Raw genomic sequence first — 20,290 nt, 5'->3', positions numbered from 1 at the left:
TCCTGCCTTATATTCCTCTCTCCGTGCTCTTGTACACTGTAAAGATTTATCATTTGTACTGCCTTAATAAACGCTGACTGGTCAGTAGCCAGGCAGAAAGTATAGGCAGGGCAATGAGAACAGGAGAATTCTGGGAAGAGGAAAGGCTGAGTCTGCAGTTGTTACCCAGACACAGAAGAAGCAAGATGTGACTGCCTCACTGATAAAAGGTACCAAGTCATGTGGCTAACACAGACAAAAATTATGGGTTAACGTAGGATATAAAAGTTAATAAGAAGTCTGAGCTACTAGGCCAACCAGTTTATAATTAATGTACGCCTCTGTGTGTTTTTTGGGAACTAGGCGGGACAGAAAACCTCTTTCAACATCTCTGTCTACCTATATCACTTCTGTCTCCACCTCCCTAGTACTGGGATTAAAGCCGTGGGATCCAAGTTCTGGGATCACCTTTGTGTGAGCTCTGTTTCTCTTTTAGACAGATTCAATCTCTTATAGCCTAGGGTGGCCTTGAACTAACAGAGATCCCTCTGCCTCTGTCTCCTGAGTCCTAGAATTAAAGTGTGTATCACCACTGCCTGGCCTCCAGTAGCCTGTGATGGAAGAGTCCAATACTCCATCATCTTTACTGCCCCAGTGGACACCTGCCATCAGTATGCAGTCTTTAAAAATCTACTGAAGGCTACTCTCAGATAACCGAAGTCAAGATCTCTAAAAAATAGTACTGGATCTAGATTTCTGATTGGTTGGCTCTTGCTCCATATTGGTTGCTAAATAAACAGAATGTTATCTTGGCAGATAGGACTCTGCTATCCTCCTCCTATCTGAGAGACAGGACAAGTCCTGTTGGCTGAAGGGAGGGGAATCACTTTCTTCAGTGAGGTGGACACTGGTAAGTTGCCTATGCTCCAGCAAACAATCTCCCACAAATGCTTATGCAAAGAATTCTAATTAGTCTCAGTGGATCACACACACAGCAAAGACATGAAAGCAGGAGGGTATGCAGGAAAGAAGTGTTTCAGTGGGGAAGGAAAGTGGGTAAGATGGGAAATAGAGTGAAGGAACTAAAATTCACTATGTGCAAGTATTAAACTGCAAAGAATAAAAAATTAGTTTATAATGCAGAAAAGAATATTCTGAATAGGATAAGATGAATAGGAAATTATATATAAAATATTCTCTTCTCTGAATCATGATATAAGAACAATGAATTATCATCTGAGGTCCTCTTCTTATTAATTGGGAGTGAGGTCTTCTTTTTTATTAAGAAAATGAGATAAACATTATGTATTGAGGTATACAATTATAATCTCAGCACCTAAGAGGTTAAGACAATAGGATTATTAATTCAAAACCAGTCTAGACTATATAATGAATTCAAACCAAGCCTGGGCTACAAACCAAGATATCTCAAAACATCAATCAGTAAATAGATATTAAAAATAGCATAAGAAAATTATTTTATGAGCTAGGTTGTCATGAAGGTCAGAAGATATATTGCACAAACAAAATCTCAAATTAGAAAGTATTTTTCAAGCCTAAGGTGTTATTGGTATGGAATGAGCACCTGCAGGGAAAGGTTAGGCTTTCCTTGTAAAACACAGTATCTCCTGTCTTAGAGAACAGGGGAGGACCTAGGGATGGGTAGTTTCCTAGGGAGCTTTCCTTGTAAAACACAGTATCTCCTGTCTCAGAGAACAGGGGAGGACCTAGGGATGGGTAGTTTCCTAGGGAAGAGGGCACTCAAGGAATGGCAACATAGGAGATACTGAAACCCTTTTAGTAGTATTGCTTTATAATGAAATTAAATGATTACTGTGATTTTCATTGAATAGTCAGTGACTAACTTCCCTTGAATAAGTGGTTATCTGGAGGAGCAACAGTTAAATGAACACTTTATCTTAGATATTAACATTGGTTTTGTACCTTGATATACTGGAAAGGGAAGGTCTTGGAGTAAAACCAAACTCCTTAAGGTCCACATTTTGAGATTTGTTCATCTGTATCTGTTGATTAAAAAAAAATATACCATTCCAAGTTCAACTATCTCTTTCACAAATGAACCAAATAGTAAAGACACCACTGGTGAATAAAGCCCAGAAATCAATGGACTCGGAGAGTGCTGGGCTAGTTCTCAACTCAATATTCTTCTCAGGCCCTTCTTAAACATAGACAGTTTTTGTGGTTTTTGTTTTGCTTTTGCTTTTTTTGTTTGTTTGTTTGTTTAAGTTTGCCTTCTCTTCTCGCTTTTTATGTGATTTTTCAGAAAAAGATCTTTGACTTCCAAGACTTAAGTTACTATCTCACTATGGACAACTCTCAAGTCTGTATGTATTTCTATTCAGCTTCCCTTCTGATTTCCAGTTAGCCAGCTTCCTCTAGGACACCTCTACGTGGGTATCTCACTTCTTGTGGCAGTGGCACTGGGAACTGAAGGTGGGATTCCAATGAGAAGCCCCCCACAGGTGCAAGTATTTCAACACTTGGCCCCCAGCTGGCAGCACTGACTGGGAAGGTTTACCAAGAATGGCCTTGCTGGAGGAATAGGCCACTAGAGGTAGCTTTTAAAGAATTTAAATATTTAAAGAATCCTACCATTGCAAATTACTCTTTTCTCTCTGCTTCATGCTTGCGGCTCAAGATGTGAGCCTCTAGCTTCTGCTCAGCCACCATGCCTACTGCTCCATAAACCCAAATACACTCTTTTTTGTAAGTTGCTTTGGCCATGTTGTTTTACCATATCAAGAGAAAAGTAGCGTATACAATTCTCTAGCTAGACTAAACCACTGAGCACTTTATTATCCCAGCCTGATATCTAGTATCTCTTAAACTGAATCTATTATGCCTTTGTTCCCCCAAACTTGATTTCCCCTTTACTCTCGCTGTCCTAGAGGCCCAACTCTCCTCCCAGTTAATCAGCCAGAAAGCTGATCATTGGTTTTGACTACTTCTTCCACCTCACCCCTCAAACCAATGTACCTCTGAAAAATGTTTCAAGTCCAGTCACGTCTCGTCATTGCCTGCCACCGCTAACTTACATTACCATCAGTTTGCTTCGATTATTACAAAACAACCTATTGGCTTTCCATGTTCCTATTTTTTAATCTTCTAATTATTTCTCTTCATTACAACCAGAATGTCCTTTATAAAACCCAACTCAGATCAGGCCATTAATTGAAGCACTTTAATGTTTCTAAATAATTAGAGGATAAAAAATAAATCTCTAAAATAACAAAATGCTTTGCATGATCTAATTCCTATTTACTTCTTCAGCCTTAATGCTCACTATCTAAAATTAATTTCCAGACATACTATATTATTTCAGCTACTTGGAAGATCTCTTTGTCGCCACCAAATACTCCAGAACTTTAAAATTTAGTCTATAGGTCTCCATCACTATCTTGGTTCTGTATCCTTGGATTATCCTCAGCCTCAGTCACATCGATGAGGAGCCTTTCCCGGCTCATCAGACATGGGCTGAGCACACTTTTTACCTAAAATCACATGTCTTACGCTTCCTTTACAGAAGCACTCATTACACTAGGGAAAAGGCTTATTTGTATTCTTTATTCAACTGGAAACTCAGTGAGGACAGAGACTACGTCTGCTCTACTTACCACTATAAACTTGGTTTTTTAAAGGTGGGAAAAAAACAGAGTATGGAAGAAACGTAGGAATGAAGGTGGGGAAAAGGAAAGAAGGGGAGGGAGAGAAAACTTAAATTATTTTGCTTTTTAATTTTTTGAGACAGGGTCTTTCTGTGTAGCCCTGACTGTCCTGAAACTCACTGTGTAACGAGGCTGGCCTCAAACTCAAGAGATCCACCTACCTCTGCCTCCCAAGTGCCGGGATTAGATGTGTGCACCACCAGCACCCGGCCACAAAACTGTTTTCTCAGAAGATGTGGTGATCACTTTACATCTCATGATTATTTCCCAGTCTGCCCTTTATTTAGCCTCACTGAACTTTGTCATTGTATGAAGCCTACACAAGGACTCCTCTAGGATGTGATGACTTGGGCTTAAAGGAAGTCTACTTATGACTGCCCTACCGAGCAGGAGACACTCATTCTCTCATCACCTGGGAGGAAGGCTCTTCCTTGTTCATTCACATACTTAAGGCCAAGAGTCCAAGTTAACTTCAGAATTTCCAGTCCATTCCAGTTCAAAGCCAAGACAGGGCAAGACTGTCTAGTTCCAACCATGACTAAACTAAGTCAAGCTCAGATTTCTCTTTCTAAACTAAGGTGAGGAAAGGGCTGGACAGTTATCTTCCAAAAGTAGATTTATAGATCGATTATAATGATGAGATGATTATCCACCCCACTTCCTGACGCAGAGCAAAGGACAGACGCCATTAAAGCTAACCTTGAGCCGTTTCACTGGAGGAAGAGAAGAGACAGCATCTCTGCTTTTTAAGTCAGACAAATACGAAGACATTGCTGACTCTTTAACTTCTGCCTTTTGTGGAACTCCGATTTTACCTATTAAAAGAGATTGTAGATTATCTTTGTTTTTGTTTTTTAAGTAAGACAGGATCTTGTTATGCAGCCCATTCTGGTCTTCTACTCACAGCCCTCCTGCCTCCACCTCCCAAGTACTGGACAATAGATTTGACCAACATGGTCAGTGCAATTTTAAAATTTTTGTATTACATTTTTGGTAGTATGAAAAAAACCTAAATGTCTTGAAACATGAAATTTAATGTCTACTTTTTTCCTGTTGTTCTCCCTACCACAAAGGAAAATTCTTTGGAGAGTTTTGAGTAGGAATGGTATAAATATCATACATAAAAAATTAGCGTATCATTATTATTAACTCAAGACGTTTATTTTTTATTTATTTTATCCGTCATTATAAATGTGTGTGTGTGTGTGCACAAGAGTGAAGGGCCCTTGGATGTCAGAAGAGGTTATCAGAGCTCTGGGACTGAAGTTGCAGACAGCGGTGGGTGATGGGAACTGAACTCGTCCTTTGTGAGAGCAGGCGGTAACCACTGAGCATTCTCCACTCCATATTCACTACAGACATTTCGATTCTGAAATAATCTTAGCAGAACTCACAGCAGTCATGTGCACATGTATGTTTATTTTTACAATGATGATTGCATTCTCGGTTCCCAGGTTTTTTGCAGGTAGCCATTCCTAAATTAATGTGAGAAAAATACATTTGTTATTATATATACTCTTACAAATTCAATACAAAGTCTTTCAATTTATTCTTTTTTTCTAGGTAGTGGCAAGAATATGACTTTCGTACTTCCTCACATATTAACACAGACAGTTAAAAAGGATATTCTAGTAACACTCCGTCCGCTCTCAGTGCCTTCCAGCTTCTCACATGGTGCTTCTAGCTGCCCACATCTAATATAACTATTACATCTAATGTAAGTACAACCAATGCAGCAGCATAGAGGCAGCAAGTTTTATCCTCACGGAAGTGAGAGTGAAGACAGGGATTTAAAACTTCGTTCCCTACTCAAGGCTGAGCATTTGAAAACCAGCGAATCTCACAGCATTGTAACGGCATCCTGAGTAGAGAGGACATCATAAATATTTTTGAGTTATTAATAAGTGATTTAGAGACACAAACTTTGCTACAAGAATTCAAAGAAAGAAAAGACCACTTCCAGATTGGTGTCTCTAAACTGTAACAAACGTATCCAAATACAGAATTTATTAAAATATATGTATATGATATCCACCGATATGTGGACGTTCTGGTTTCTCGCTGTGTTGCAGCACTAGGGATTGAGCCCTTGGCTGTGGATGCTAAACAGGTACTCTGTTGCCTGCGCTGGCCCTGAATTCCTGAGCCGCCGGCCTCAGTTCCCCAAACAGAATTACAGGCCTGCCACGTTTGCTATGCTTTAAAGACATTTTTCTTGATCTTAGTTCTGACTAGTAACATTAGGAAAGGGAGACTATTTTAATTGTCCTCATAAAATAGACGGGAGCTGGACATGGGAAGGAGACAAGGGGAAGATATTCCAGATACAGATCACGGTACTCAAAGCAGTAAACCACGAATTTTATTTTTTAATTTTTTAATTTTTTTTAGTACTTCAATTTTTATTTGAATATTGACAAAACAACAAAAATAGCAAACCAGGACAAAATGGTAAGGAAACAAGATCATAGCTGGATATATAACGTATGGATTTTGGTTTCTTTTGAGAACAAAGATAATATTTTTAGAAATGTATTGTTTTCAGGTCACTATATTTGTTGCTTACACAGGGAAATGAAAACCCTTCATGTAATAAACTTTGAATCTAAAGTCCTAAATCTCAATTGTAGTATTTCTGACTCATTTGTCACATTAAAATAAACCCTAAACATTTTGACTCAGAATTATTTTGGTGTTTTTTTTTTTGTTTTTTTTTTGGAGGTAAGGTCTCTATCTGCAGTCCTGGCTGTCCTCAAAACTCACAGAGATCCGCCTGCCTCTGCCTCCCGAGTACTGGGATTAAAGGTGTGCACCACCACCGCCTAGCTCCCAACCAGAATTTTTACGAACAAAAAAGAATCTTAACAGCCATTCAGCTGCATTTTGTACAATCTCAAAATCTAAATTCAGGAAAGTTAAAAATGACTCATAAAAGGCACTGAGGTTAGCAAACCCAGCGGTGTAGTTTTCGATTGGGATTAAGCACAGCAAGTGTCTAGAGAACACTACTGTGTGCAGGCCAGTGTGCCAGAGAGCAAGGTGGTTTTACACTCTCAGGGCTACTGGCAAGGAAGGTAAACGCAAGCAAATGAACCAAGTTGACAGTAATGCTCTTAAATGATTCTAAAGTATGAGATCTATTTGTTATATAATCATGCTCAATGAAGTCTCAGGAAAATTATTAAGACTAGGAAACTTCTACATTAGTTAATTATCATCACACTGACAACTAAGTAAAGGCATACGGAAGTTCTGAGGAATAAGAATTGCTTTTTCAGTTATTGCTGGTAAGTTTTCTATGACTATGGACAAGACTCCCAATGGCTTTAACATGTTCACCCCCACAAGAAGTTTTTAATCTAGCCAGGTTTTGAGCACTGCTCCTGAAGTCTGAGATAGTCAAGAACCCTTTGTTTCCCTGCCACCTGCTTTCTCACTGTCGGAACACTAGGATCAAGTGACAAACACACGTTTTGTCACTGCAAAGCTGAGACCACCCAATCTTTCTCAGGACCTGCTGCAACACTGTGGTAGGCAGCCCCACTGAGAGCAGTACCTCACTTGCCTGGCAGCTGTTTTTGTATCTCTGCTCTGTTCCAAACCCAGACATGTCCTCCTGAAAAGTCTGCAGCCTTATACAGCCACACCTTCAAACAGCTTGGATTTGAGTTTGCGGGACACAAATTTTAGTCAACGTAGAAATACTGAACAGCTCTGAGGACCTTCCCAACCTTCCTTGGCCTTTTCATTTTCAGTGTCGTTGTTCAGTCATGTCAAGTCATGGAACAACTAGGTACTTGTATCCTTAGCAGCCTGGGATTAATGGATGAGGCCTCTCACTACAACGGCAGATGTCTGGTCTCTGAGGACCGAGAAGGTCAGTATGCTAGGCCTGTTATGGTCTGGGTATAAAGGTCCCCGAAGGCTCCTGTATTGGTCCCTGACTGCTGAGTACAACCATTGTGATGTGACTGATACCTGCAGGCTCCTATTTTCCCCAGTGAACTAATATAGCGCCCTTATGGGAGGCAGGGGTCTGGCTCTAGGCTTGCTAGAGGGATGACCGTGAAGGGCCCGTCTCTTCCCTGGCTCCCACTTGTGTCTTTCTTGCTCCAGATGCCATCAGGGGGCAGCTCTGCTCTACCACACCCTTACCCCATGGGGTGCTACCCCACTACAAGGCACAGAATCACTGCAGCCGGCCCTGTGCACTAAAACCACTAAGTTGAAAGAAATCCTCCCTCTGTGAAACGGGTCCAGGTGTCACAGCGATGGAGTCTGACGGTATGTCAGCTATGTGTCTTGTCCCTGTGACAGACAGCTGACAACCGGAGCACTCACTGCCTTTGGAGGACCCAGTCAGGTCACAGAAGCTACACGGGTTCTGGCTCCAAGAAGATTCAACACCTCCAGCCTCACGTGCACATACCAAACACAATGATATACACTTCTCTGAAACCAGAAATGTGTTGTCTAGCCAAAGGTAAATCCAATCAAATCCACAGCAAAGGACAACCATCACACACTGTTGCTGATAAAGTCATCATTATCATCATCATCATAATAATAATAATAATAACAAATCCCTGACATCTGAAAGTAGATAATTACACCATAGTGTCCTCAACTAAACCTGACTTTGAAAATACAAACAACACTCAGATAAAGTCATTCTGTGACCACAGTGAAGACAGGTAAGACGTCTGAAGTGAGAGATAAGAGAGAAGCACAAAAATAATGGAATATCCCCATCTTCTGGCTAATACAGATGACTACTAACTTTAAAAATATACTTTCAAAATAAAAAGACCAGGTGTGGTGGCGCACGCCTTTAGTCACGGTACTCGGGAGGCAGAGGCAGGCATTTCTCTGTGAGTTCAAGGCCAGCTTGGTCTACTAAGCATGTTCCAGGAAACCGGGGCCACATATGAAACCCTGTCTTGAAAAACAAAACAAGGTGTGTGTGTGTGTGTGTGTGTGTCAGAGGACAACTTGCCTGAGTTGGTTCTTTCCTGTCATGTGGGTCCTCAGGCATGACAGCAAGCACTTTTACCCATTGAGCCATCTCTCCTGACCCTGATGGTCTTTTGAATGCTGTGATAATGCCTCATTAATAGATTTTCTTTCATCCGTCCTAACAGGAAGGTTTTTTTCTTTTTCTTTTTCTTTTTTTGGATGGACAGACTTATACCTTACGGTAGGTCTCAAAATTTTTCTCTACTTTTTCCTCTGATTTTTTTGTTCTCTCTTTTTAGGACACTTACTTGACTGTAGGCTCCTAGGTTGTCTCTTGGTCTATTTCCTTGGTCTCTGTTTTGCTTTCACTTAGATTGTACTTTGCCTCCAGTGTGTGCTTCTAATCACAGATTTGACTTCTCTGTGGCTATTCTTTTTCTAAGGTTGCTATTTTAATATTAAATCTGTTAATTCTGGGATTATCCTATGACTCTTTCACCACTTTTGTCTACTCTGGAATTTCTATGTTCCGCGTTTTCCTCCACTATCTGATCGTCCTCAGCTGTCTTCCTTCTGCATATCCACTGCACGTGTGAGAACCTAACCCATAGCAGATGTAGGGTCCATGCTCAAACTGTGGACTTAACACAAAGACAATGGAGAGAGTGATCTCCGCAGTCCACTTCCGGAGCCTTATCTATCAGCCGTTCCACCTCCTGAATTACATTAGCAGTGTTGATTCTCTCCCAAAGGGTTCATTTAATTCACTTAGAGAAAGATGTGATGACCACGAGGAAATGCCTTATTTTTTTTTTTTTTTGTCATAAATCGAGACATTTGCAAGCTGCATTTTGTAAGACTGCCACAAGATGGTGTACCAGGACAGTGTATGCGCCTGTGATCCCCTCAGCAGAAATTAACTGGGTCTAGAAGCCTGACAGGAATTCCACAAGCTCCCCAGTATTTCAAGACAGGTTTGCAAGGTCTTGTCAGGAATGAGGAGATTATGCTCTATCTATTGATGATGCAATCTTGTAGATATCTGTTAAGCCCTGTTGACTGGTGATATAATTTAAGTTCATTTGCTGTGTTTTAGTGTGAAAAGCCTCTCTAGATAGGAGAGTGAGTTATTGAAGTCTACTATTATTGTGTCAGGACTGATGTGACCTTTTAAGTTGTTATTGTTTATTTCATGGAACTGTGGGTCCCAAGACCCAGTACATAAATATTCGCAATGGTTATATTCTCTTGGTGAATGGTTCCCTTTATTAATATGTGGTTAATATTTTTATGAGTAGTTTTGAAGTCTGCTTATCAGATGGGAATCACTAACCCAGCCTGTTTGTGGTGTCTATTTGCTTGATAAGTTTATTTCTAACCTTTGACTCTAAATATTTGGTTGTCTTTTCTAGTTATGTGAGTTTCTTGGGTGACAAGGGATAATTGGATCTTCTTTTGTTTTGTTTTGTATTTATTTAGTCTTTGTGGTGGCTAATCTTGACTGTCAACTTGACATTCCTGAGATGAGAGAATCTCAATTGAGGAACTGTCTCTATCTGAGTGGACTGTGGGAGTGTCAGTGGGGAGATTTTCTTGATTTCCAATTGATATGATAGGGCCCAGCCAACTGTGGACTTAGGCAGGTGGGTATGAGCTATATAAAAAACGTAGCTGAGCCGGGCGGTGGTGGCGCACGCCTTTAATCCCAGCACTCGGGAGGCAGAGGCAGGCGGATCTCTGTGAGTTCGAGGCCAGCCTGGTCTACAAGAGCTAGTTCCAGGACAGGAACCAAAAGCTACGGAGAAACCCTGTCTCGAAAAAAAAAAAAAAAAAAGTAGCTGAGTGGTAATCTAGGAGACAAGCCAGTAATCAAGAGTTCCTCTATGGCCTTTGCTTTAGTTCCTGTCTACAGGTTCCTGTGTCAAGTTTCTGCTTCTAGGGGAAGATGGTCCATAACACGTAAATTGACTGCTTTTGGTTGACAGTTTATCACAGCAACAGGAAGCAAAGGAGGCAGGCTGTGTCTTCTCATTGGTAAGTGAAGGGCATTTTCATTCAAGGTGCTGATGATAGTTTCTGCTGTTTTGATTCTTTCATTTCTATAATTTAAATTTTTTATTTATGTGCACTGGTGTTTCACCTGCAAGTATATCTGTGTGAGGGTGTCAGGTACGCTGGAACTGGAGTCACAGACAGTTGGGATCTGCCTTGTGGGTGCTGGGAATTGAACCCAGGTCCTCTGGAAGAGCAGTCAGTGATCTTAACTACAGAGTCATCTCTCTAGCCCTACAAGTTACTTTAAAGACTTCAAATTAGTAAAGGGTTTGCTATTATTGATGAGTTTATTGGTTGTTGCTATTACTAATGAGTCTATTATTGCTATTGCTGATGAGTCTATTGTTGCTATTACTAATGAGTCTATTGTTGCTATTACTAATGAGTCTATTATTGCTATTACTAATGAGTCTATTGTTATTACTGATGAATCTATTGTTATTACTAATGAGTCTATTGTTGCTATTACTGATGAGTCTATTATTACTATTAGTAATGAGCATACTGTTGTTATTACTGATGAGTCTATTGTTGTTATTACTAATGAGTCTATTGTTGCTATTACTGATTAGTCTGTTATTGCTATTATTAATGAGTATATGTTGTTATTACTGATGAGTCTATTGTTATTACTAATGAGTATATTGTTTCTATTATTGATGAGTCTATTATTGCTATTACTAATGAGTATATTGTTGTTATTACTGATGAGTCTATTGGTTGTCACTCTTGTTCGCTGATTTATTGGTAACTCTTTTTTCTCTCCTGGTGGCATTGGATGCTTGATAATTTGCTGTGTTAGACAATATTCATTCCCTCCCAGCTTCCTGGTGCTCATCTGTGCTAAGTGTAATCTTTCCTATGTTCTAGTGGGTGACACTGTCCTTCTTATTTTTCTGTATATATTGTTCTTTTAAGGATTTTCTGTATTTCTGACTTAGCATGAATTGCTTTAGCTTGTGTTTGTCTTGAAATATTCCCATTCCTCCTCAGTGTGAACAGAGTACTTTGGTGAGTACAGCAGTCTTGACAGTTGATATTACTTCCAGTGTGAACAGTGTACTTTGGTGAGTACAGCAGTCTTGACAGTTGATATTTACTTCCATGGCTTGAAAGGCATCATTTATGTTTCCTAGCTCAGGGTTGCTGAAGACAGATCTAAATGCTATTCTGATCTTTTTGCCTCTTTGCCCACAGCCTTAAAGCTTTTAGTATTGTTTGTTTTTTACTTTTGACATCTTGACTATGATAAATCATAGGAAGGTTCTTTTCTGGTTAAATCTATTTGGGGTTCCAAATGTTTCCTTTAAGCGTCTTTTTGTAGGCTTAAATTCTCACCCATGATTTCATTAATAGATTGTCTAAATTATTTATGACATCATATATCCTGAGAATTCTAAAATTTGGTCTCCTGAATGTATCGCATGTTTTGTACAAGTTTTTGGTCATATTCATTAATTTCCCCACTCTACATATGACTGTATGTTACTGTTCCAGCCTTGCTCTCCATCCCTGAAGCTGCTCTTTGGTTTCTGTCTGCTGTTGTTTTTCCTTTCACTTCCAGAATTTGGGTTTTTTGTTGTTTTCTTTTGTTTTTAAGCATCTCAATTTCTGTGGTCATTCCCATAATTACCCTCCATGTTTTAAAAGTTTCCACGGTGTTATTGATTCTTTTATCTACTTTTTGACCACTTTGTTGTCTAAATGTTAAACTTACTTTAACATTCTTGGCCAGGTCCTAAATTAATTCCTTATCTGTTTGAGTCCTGTAGCCGCTGACCTTTAGTTCTTCATCTCCCTTGTCAGGTACTGAGGGGCCGGTCAGCTTGCAGGGTGTTAGGATGGGAAGCCATCTCACATTCTTACATTTTCTTTGTTTTGCTTTGCATATCTTCTGGAGTATATATGTCCTCCTGTTTGCAGTCCCCCCAATTCTTTTTTTTTAATGCGACTATTCCTGGTTGGCTGTCTTCACTTGGATGATGTTCAGGAGAACTGACTGCAGCTAACAGTTGTGATGTTTGCAGAGGTCCCAGTGTTAGCTCAGGGCTGCCCACTGTGACACCGAGTCCCACTGCAGACTCCTGCGATTCGCATGGCTACTCCTGCCGTGGTGCAGTCAAACACCTGCTGAAATGACTAGCCGCGAGCCGAAAGGGCCCAGAGTTTGCACACCTACGTCATAGCAAGATGACAGACACAGTCCTTAGATGGCCATGAGACAGTAATTTGAACACTGACTAAGTAATGGATGGCATTAACTTTTATGTGTAAAAGATAGCTTTAAAAATCGTTACCATTTACAAATTTTCAATGAAACATTTACATGGGAATAGTGCACTATCTGGTATTGGCTTCAGATTACAAACGGTGAAAACTGAACAAGACATTAGGTACACAGTAAAAGCTATGAGTTGATTCTTGTTTAAGGTGGCTATTGAGTATCCAGGAGTTCATTACACACTTTATGTATGTTTAAAATTACTCCTGGTAAAAAGCTAAATTCATTTTCACTCTGGTCTGCTTCATCAAGTCTGAGGACTCCCACACATCACCATCCTCCCCAGAGAATGACCCAAAAAGTGAAATACACGTGAAAACGGATAATGTATATAAAGACTGATCAAATAAAGTGTTGCTCAACTAACATCTCTATTAATCGTAACAGATAATTACTACTATATATTATTAGTATGTTGTTATTATCTGAAGCCTAAATACGCAATCCCAGAGACCAGCAATTGAGAGAGTGATCTTGTGGTAACCCCCTGCAGGCCACACTGATGTTATGGAAAGCAGAAATGAATAGTGCTGTTTACCTTCATTGTACACTGCTGCAGCAGCTCTGTTTGAGTGCTTGGGATGAGAAATGTCTGTTTCTAACCTTCCTTGCATAACTGTTTGATTTACACACCTCCTGGGGCCTAAATAAAAGACTGTAAATTTCTGCTGAATATCAAGACCAACTAGAAAGAGAAAAAGATGCATGCAAATGCTTATTAAAATCATATTAAGTCTTTACATGAGGTTATTTATTTTAATTTATATCCCTTATTATTGTAGCACTACAGGTAAGAAGTACAGGAAATTTAAATATTTTTGAAAAGATTAAAATATGATGATGAAAATATGTACATTTATCTTAACATTTTTAAAATGCTATAATTGAAATTTAATTATATTAGAAAACAAAGGTCTCTAAGTGAATAAAGAAAATCGAATTATGTTATCTAAGTATATGAAATTTCCCTTAACGCTTATTCACAGTAAGTATATTAGTTTTATTATTTTTCTGTATCGGCTAGCATAAAGGAAATAATTTTAAATGCTGTCACATTTTTGTATTGATATCTTCATTGTCAATTAACTTACCATAATCAGAACTAATTAGATTAATGCTAAGATCTTCAGATATAAGCGATCTCTTCACATCAATTTTTTTAGCCCAATTTCCATTTTTTAACAAAACAGAATCCCTGAAAAACAGTAATGTCAACTTTAACACGATGCAAACTCTAAATGAACTAATCTACTGATTTCAAGGATGAGCTGTTCCTAAGACAGATCTGCAGTAGTAGTAAACGACCACTGGGACTTTCACCAAGTTGTGAGGAGGAAGAATTGTCAATGGAGATCTGTTTGTCTGTCTGTTGTTCACTCCTCACACAGAATGACCTGGATCCTCCTGCATTCTCCCCTTCTACCAGCTGGGATTACAGGCATAAACTACACCTGACAACAGAGCTAATTGTTTAACAGTTGTTGATCCCAAGCTGCACCGACTCATTTGAGGCCAAACAAAAATACACAGTTGTTATTACTAAGACACGAGTTGCTTCTTTAGTTTGATTGTGCATAAGTTATATTTATTTGTGAGAAACAACTTCAACCATCTTTTAAATTGAATTTGAAATAGTTTATATCTAATATTGACACAGATAAGAAAAAATTAGTGAGCTTAATTCATTCTCGTAGTCCCCAGGATTAAGGATTTGTATAAAGTTGTTCTCTCTAAGTGTGTGAGGCTGGTTGTGGGAGAGCAGTGACTGAGAAGAGCATCCTACTGCTCAGCCCCTTAGAAATCTTCATGGATCCTCCCGCATCCTGACAGCTAGCGGATTCCAGTAGTAGAGGCTCTGCCATTCCTAACTTAGTGCTGTAGTGATACCGTGAGCTCAGGCAGGGTCAATCTGGACTTTATTATCAACTAGCTACAGTTTCTTCCTCTACAAAATGTGAATTATGATAGCATCTATCTCATACAAATATTAAGTAAATCACCATTTGTGGCCTACTAAGTACTAAAAAAGGACTAGCGATGACAGAAACTCACATCTTGAGATTTACCTATGGCATGGTGACAAATTTTATAATTTCTTCATCTAGTTCTAAATAGAGACCTAAAGTTAGCGTTGACCCTCCTCAACAGACAAGTGGAACGCTTGCCATTCTTACATCAGGGAACTGTAATTTAGTTGATTATGTGATGATCTAATTATTGTATCTTACAGTAAAAGTTTCATGTACAATATACTTAAAAATAAAATTAATTAAGCATTTCATAATCACTCACATAATTTTGTGCTTAAAAACGACTTGATTATCTGCATCGCCTATGATTAAGGTAGTGTAGTGAGAGTCTGGTGCTGTTCTTTTGGTCTGTAGCTGCTCAAAGTTTCTTAATACAACAGTCACCAATATCTCGGCCTTGGTGTCACTGTATCTAGAAATCTTCAAAAAAAATAACAAGTATAAAAAACTTTAAAATAACCTTACTATTCATACCCAGCTTCAATTTTAGCCATGGGAAGCTTTACTTTTAAGGAGACAGAAAATTTAAGAAAGAGAATATTCACCTGCTCCACTTCAAGTTCATACTTTGGTAGATACATCACAGCTTCTTTTATCAGGGTTCCGAAAGGCGGAAGTCTACTTAAAATCTAAACATATTATATCATTATATTCTTACCACAAACACTTAAAATTCTCATTGAAATATTTCTTAGAACTCACAGGCTTAATCAGGTTTGTCACCCACCACAAACACCTGCAATTGAAATGCTTACAATGAAGAGGAAAATATTTGTGTGTGTGATGTATATGGTTATGGATGTAGCACCAAGAGTCTGTGCAGTGTGAGAAGAGCAGAGGTCAGCACTGGATATCGCTGCACAGCTCACCACCTTTGTCTCAGGAGGCCTGGTGCCTACTGACTCCTCCAGACACAGGAGCAGCAAGATCAGACTGCCCTGTTTTCACCTCCCAGTGCTGGAGTTACAGGTGTGTGCTCCTAGGTCGTTTCCGACATGGGTGCTGAGCTCTGAACCTGGATCTTCGGGCTTGTGTACATGTACTCCACTGACAGAGTCATCACCCAAACAAATAAATTTAATAGAAATAAAGACACACAGTGGGGTTTGGAATTTAAATAGAATCCAGTAACACTAGGAACAGAGAATACTACATACCAGTTCAATTTCTCTTGCATTTGCTTCTTCTATTTTTTTAAAGGAAGTCAAACCTGCATTTACCATGGTATTTGACAATGATATGCCTGTGGAAAATTAACCAAAGAGTGATTTTAAGTCATTTTAAATGAAATAGAAACCTCAGCAGCTACATGAATAAAAACTTTTTTAGCTAGGTATGTACTCAGTGGTAGAGCAGTTACCTAGAATATATAAGACCCTCGTGTCAATCCCCAGGGCTGCAAAAATTAACTGTTAAGTAATCCCTTTAAAAACATTGAGTCAAGACTTGTCCTGGGTGCATGACCTGGCTTTTTGGAGCCCTTTCCCTGTGGTGGGATACCTTGCTCAGCTCTGATATAGGGTGAAGGGGCTTGATCCTGCCTCTACCTGGTGTACAGACTTTATTCGCTCCCCAAGGGAGCCCTTACCTTCTCTGAGGAGTGGATGGGGGTGGGATGGGAGGATGTGGGGAGGGGCAAGGGATGGGGAGGGAGGGGTTATTATGCAAAATTTTTAAAAATTTAAATAAAAAATATTTTAAAAACATTCAGTCAAATATCTAACAGCTGTGGTTTGTGTACTGTTGAGTGTGTCCTCCAAAGGACCATGTGCTGAAGTTACGGTTTATGTCCCTGCATAATCTCTGATGCATTCAGAATCAAGTGTCAACTCTGCTTCTGGAGCTGAATTTTCTTAACTGTATGACTTGACCTAGGCTGATTTCCTTCACCTGATTTCCTGTTCCTCGCTCTTACTGAGTATTCTTGGGTTGCATTTCCTTTACCCTGCTCCTTACACACATCAAGTCCATGTTCCTTTAGACTACTTCATCTGTTTACACCTTCAGAACCTATAATTTTAAATTCATGTTTTACGATAAATTTACGCGAATCCTATTTAAAGGGATTCCAAACAAGGCCTACTTATCTAAGCATGCGTTACTGCTGAAGGTGTGACAGACATCTCATTCCTTACTCTAACTTTTCAGTCACTTTCTAGTATAAGCAACTCCTTCATACTCCTTGCTTCTTTCACGTTTGGTTTTTAGAGCTACTTTCTCTTTTATGTTCAATAGGACCGATTCATGTGTGTGAAGCAAAATTAATAAAAATTCAGAGAGAGAAACTGGGGTTCAGTCTGAAGATCCAAAATGCAAAACACCCAGCTACTGGCTCTCACCTTAGGCTGAAATGGTGATCCTGCCTCCTGGAATCTCAGAATGAGACTGTGTGTTGAGAGCTGTCTCACCTCACACTGCCCCACCCATTTTATATTCCTCTCCAGGGTTGGGATTAAAGGCATGCATCACCCGATTTCTATGGCAACTAGTGTGACTACTGGGATTAAAGGTGTGTGTTACCATAACCTGGTCTGTAAGGCTGGCCAGTGGGACTGTTTTACTCTCTGATCTTCAGGCGGCTTTATTTATACAATTGAAATGCCACTACATGTGTGAAAGCAGACTGGTTTTTCATAAATCTGGAAAGAATGAATACAACAGACATCCAGGCTAACAGTTCTCTAGAAAGCCAAAAACAGTAATTTAGCAGAATAAAACTTATTAGATGCCTTGAACAACTTTCAAATTTTCTATAAGACGCTGTTTTCTAAGCCTTGTATGGAACTTCCTTCCCAGTTTAGAATGCCTATCTTTATAGATGACTGGGACATTTGGTTTGCTTGGCCTTCAGTGTGATTGACTAGAGCAAGAACCACCAGGAGGAGCTGGGGGAAGGAGCTGGAGGGAGGAGCTGGGGGAGGGGCTGGGGGGAGGAGCTGGGGGGAGGAACTGGAGGGAAGAGCTGGGAGGAGGAACTGGGGGGGAGGAACTGGAGGGAGGAACTGGGGGAGGAGCTGGGGGGAGGAGCTGGAGCAATGGCTCTTTCAGGGGTTCCAATCCTCAGCACCCACTTGGCTGCTCACAACCACCTGTAATCCCAGTCCCAGGGGATCCAACACCCTCTCCTGTCCTCCAGGAGGGCACTGAATGCATGTGGTATACAGGCATACATACAAGCAAAACACTCCCAACATACAAGATAACAAAATAAAACAAACATCTCCTAGCAAACACATCTATGGGCATGTTGACGAGGGTAACTCCAGAGAGGGTCAGCTGAAGAAGGAAGACCCCTCTGAATGCAGTGGGTCTGTCACCAAGGCCAGGGTCCTGAACTGAATGAAAAGGGAGAAAAGCCAGCAACCCAGGCACCAGGAGTCACTTCTCTCGCCTCCTGACTGCAGACGCAGTGTGAGTAGCCACACCACATTCTGCTGCCCTGGTCTGCCCCGATGAGACCATCAGACCATGAGCCTAAGCAATCTCCTCCTTTCTGACGGTGTTTGTCAGTTTTCTGGACTCAGCGGAGAAAAGCAGCTAACACACTGACTCCCCACAGGGGTTTCTATTTTCACCCTACTCTCAGCAGCTAACACCGCCACTATCCCAGTTCTGTCACCCTCACTGACTGTGAATTTTGTAGAAATCAGTAAGTAGAACTTGCAGAGCATGGTGGCTCACTTCCACTCCTAATCCCGGCAGTGAAGAGGCAGAGGCGGGCAGATTCTGTGAGTTAGAGGCCAGCCTGGTCTATGTAGTGAGGTATAAGACAGCTAGAGCTATATAGTAAGACCTTGTTTCAAAAATAGAAAAAAAAAAGTGGGATTAAAAAAAGCAGTTGGAGATCTCTGTTCAAATAACAAAGCTGTGGTTAGGGGAATCGGTCTGTGAAGAGCCAGTACTGCTCTTCCAGAAGACCTGTGTTTGGTTTCCAGCGCCCATGGCGGACAGCTCACAAGTGCCTGTAACTCCCGCTCTAGAATATCTGGCACTCTCTTCTGTAATGATTGTGGGTACCTATGCATACATTAAAATATAAAGAAAATAAAAATTATTTAAAAAAAAAAAGTCTTGATAGCGAATGCTTGTAATTCCAACCTCCAGGAGACTGAGTCAGAAGGATCACAAATTCCCCAAAGCAGTCTTAACTACATAGTCAAACCTATAGCAAAAACAACAGGACAGGGGGTAGGGTTGTGGCTCAGTGGTAGATTGCTTGTGTAGCTTGTGCCCTTGGTCTGATCTTGACTCTCCTGCCTTTGGCACCCCGCCCCGGGCAGAAAAACCCAAACCAACTGAATGAAACCCCTAAAGATCCATCACATCATACTTTGTTTAGTTAGGTTTTTGTTTTGTTTTGTTTTGTTTATCGGGGTTTTCCTGAAACTTCCTCCATAAATCAGGATGCCTCAGACTCAGAGAACTGCCTATTTCTGCCAACGTGATAGGGCTAGGGCGTGCACCACAATGCCCAACTCTTCGATTGGTTCTGAGACAGGGGTCTCATGAATTAATAGTCCAGGCCGTCCTTAAACTTATTATAACCAGTGCTGGCCTTGAACTCCTGTATCCTTGGCCTCTATATCTTGAATGCCATGATTATAGGAGCGCACCACCACACCCAGCTCCCATTATATAATTTCCATTTCTAATCTTCCCAAGACACATATACAATCACAAAACCAATGAGGCTGTCAATCTTGGAATAATAACTCTTTTTAAAATATTACTTATTTAGGAAGTAGGGTCACAAAGTCAAGGTAAGAAACTGGGAAACAGCAGAATTCTTCAGTCCGATCCAGCTTTTATGACAAGCACATTGTAGCATTTTACAGCACACCCTACACTGGGTTCTAACAGAAACAGAGTAACCTCCTGTCTGCAGAAACACTAAGATGGGCACTAATATCCTGCTATTTCTGAAAACAGAAAAAAAATCAAATAAATGGCATAATTTTCTAGACTACACAAGACCTGGGTTTGTTCTTGAAAGTTTTGTATCTTGTCACTAAGGATACAATAAATTATTACTCAGAAGTGAGAGATAATGTCATATATTACCTAATCATTAAAACACAGTGCACTGTCAATAGAAGAACAAGATTAGATTTCTCATGTATTTTTGCATTTAATTAGTTCCTCTCTCTCTCTCTCTCTCTCTCTCTCTCTCTCTCTCTCTCCTCTCCTCTCCTCTCCTCCTCCTCCTCCTCCTCCTCCTCCTCTTCTTCCTCTCTCTCTCTCTCTCTCTCTCTCTCTCTCTCTCTCTCTCTCTCTCTCTCTTGGTTTTTCAAGACAGGGTTTTT

General features: G+C 40.2%; 1 protein-coding gene across 2 annotated transcripts in view; it reads right to left on the bottom strand.

The window, feature by feature from the left end:
- Positions 1-4,972: 4,972 nt before the first annotated feature.
- The window catches only part of Hfm1 (helicase for meiosis 1), a 60,771-nt gene continuing 45,453 nt past the window's right edge, over positions 4,973-20,290 (bottom strand). Inside the window, exons 26-31 of one of the 2 annotated variants that reach the window (XM_057772129.1) lie at positions 16,145-16,230; positions 15,533-15,616; positions 15,250-15,407; positions 14,049-14,152; positions 13,496-13,642; positions 4,973-5,140 (exon numbers count right to left, since the gene is read on the bottom strand). In XM_057772129.1, coding sequence (XP_057628112.1) covers positions 5,046-5,140; positions 13,496-13,642; positions 14,049-14,152; positions 15,250-15,407; positions 15,533-15,616; positions 16,145-16,230 — 674 coding nt within the window. In that variant the 3' untranslated portion in view covers positions 4,973-5,045. Of the gene's footprint in view, positions 5,141-12,753; positions 13,643-14,048; positions 14,153-15,249; positions 15,408-15,532; positions 15,617-16,144; positions 16,231-20,290 lie in introns of those variants that run through there. The other variant, XM_057772128.1, reaches the window with a different exon arrangement.

The sequence above is a fragment of the Chionomys nivalis genome, chromosome 6 (assembly GCF_950005125.1).
Source record: "Chionomys nivalis chromosome 6, mChiNiv1.1, whole genome shotgun sequence".
Classification (NCBI taxonomy): Eukaryota; Metazoa; Chordata; class Mammalia; order Rodentia; family Cricetidae; genus Chionomys; species Chionomys nivalis.
The sequence above is the reverse complement of the archived record's forward strand: the minus strand, read 5'-3'. Positions and strand labels throughout refer to the sequence as shown.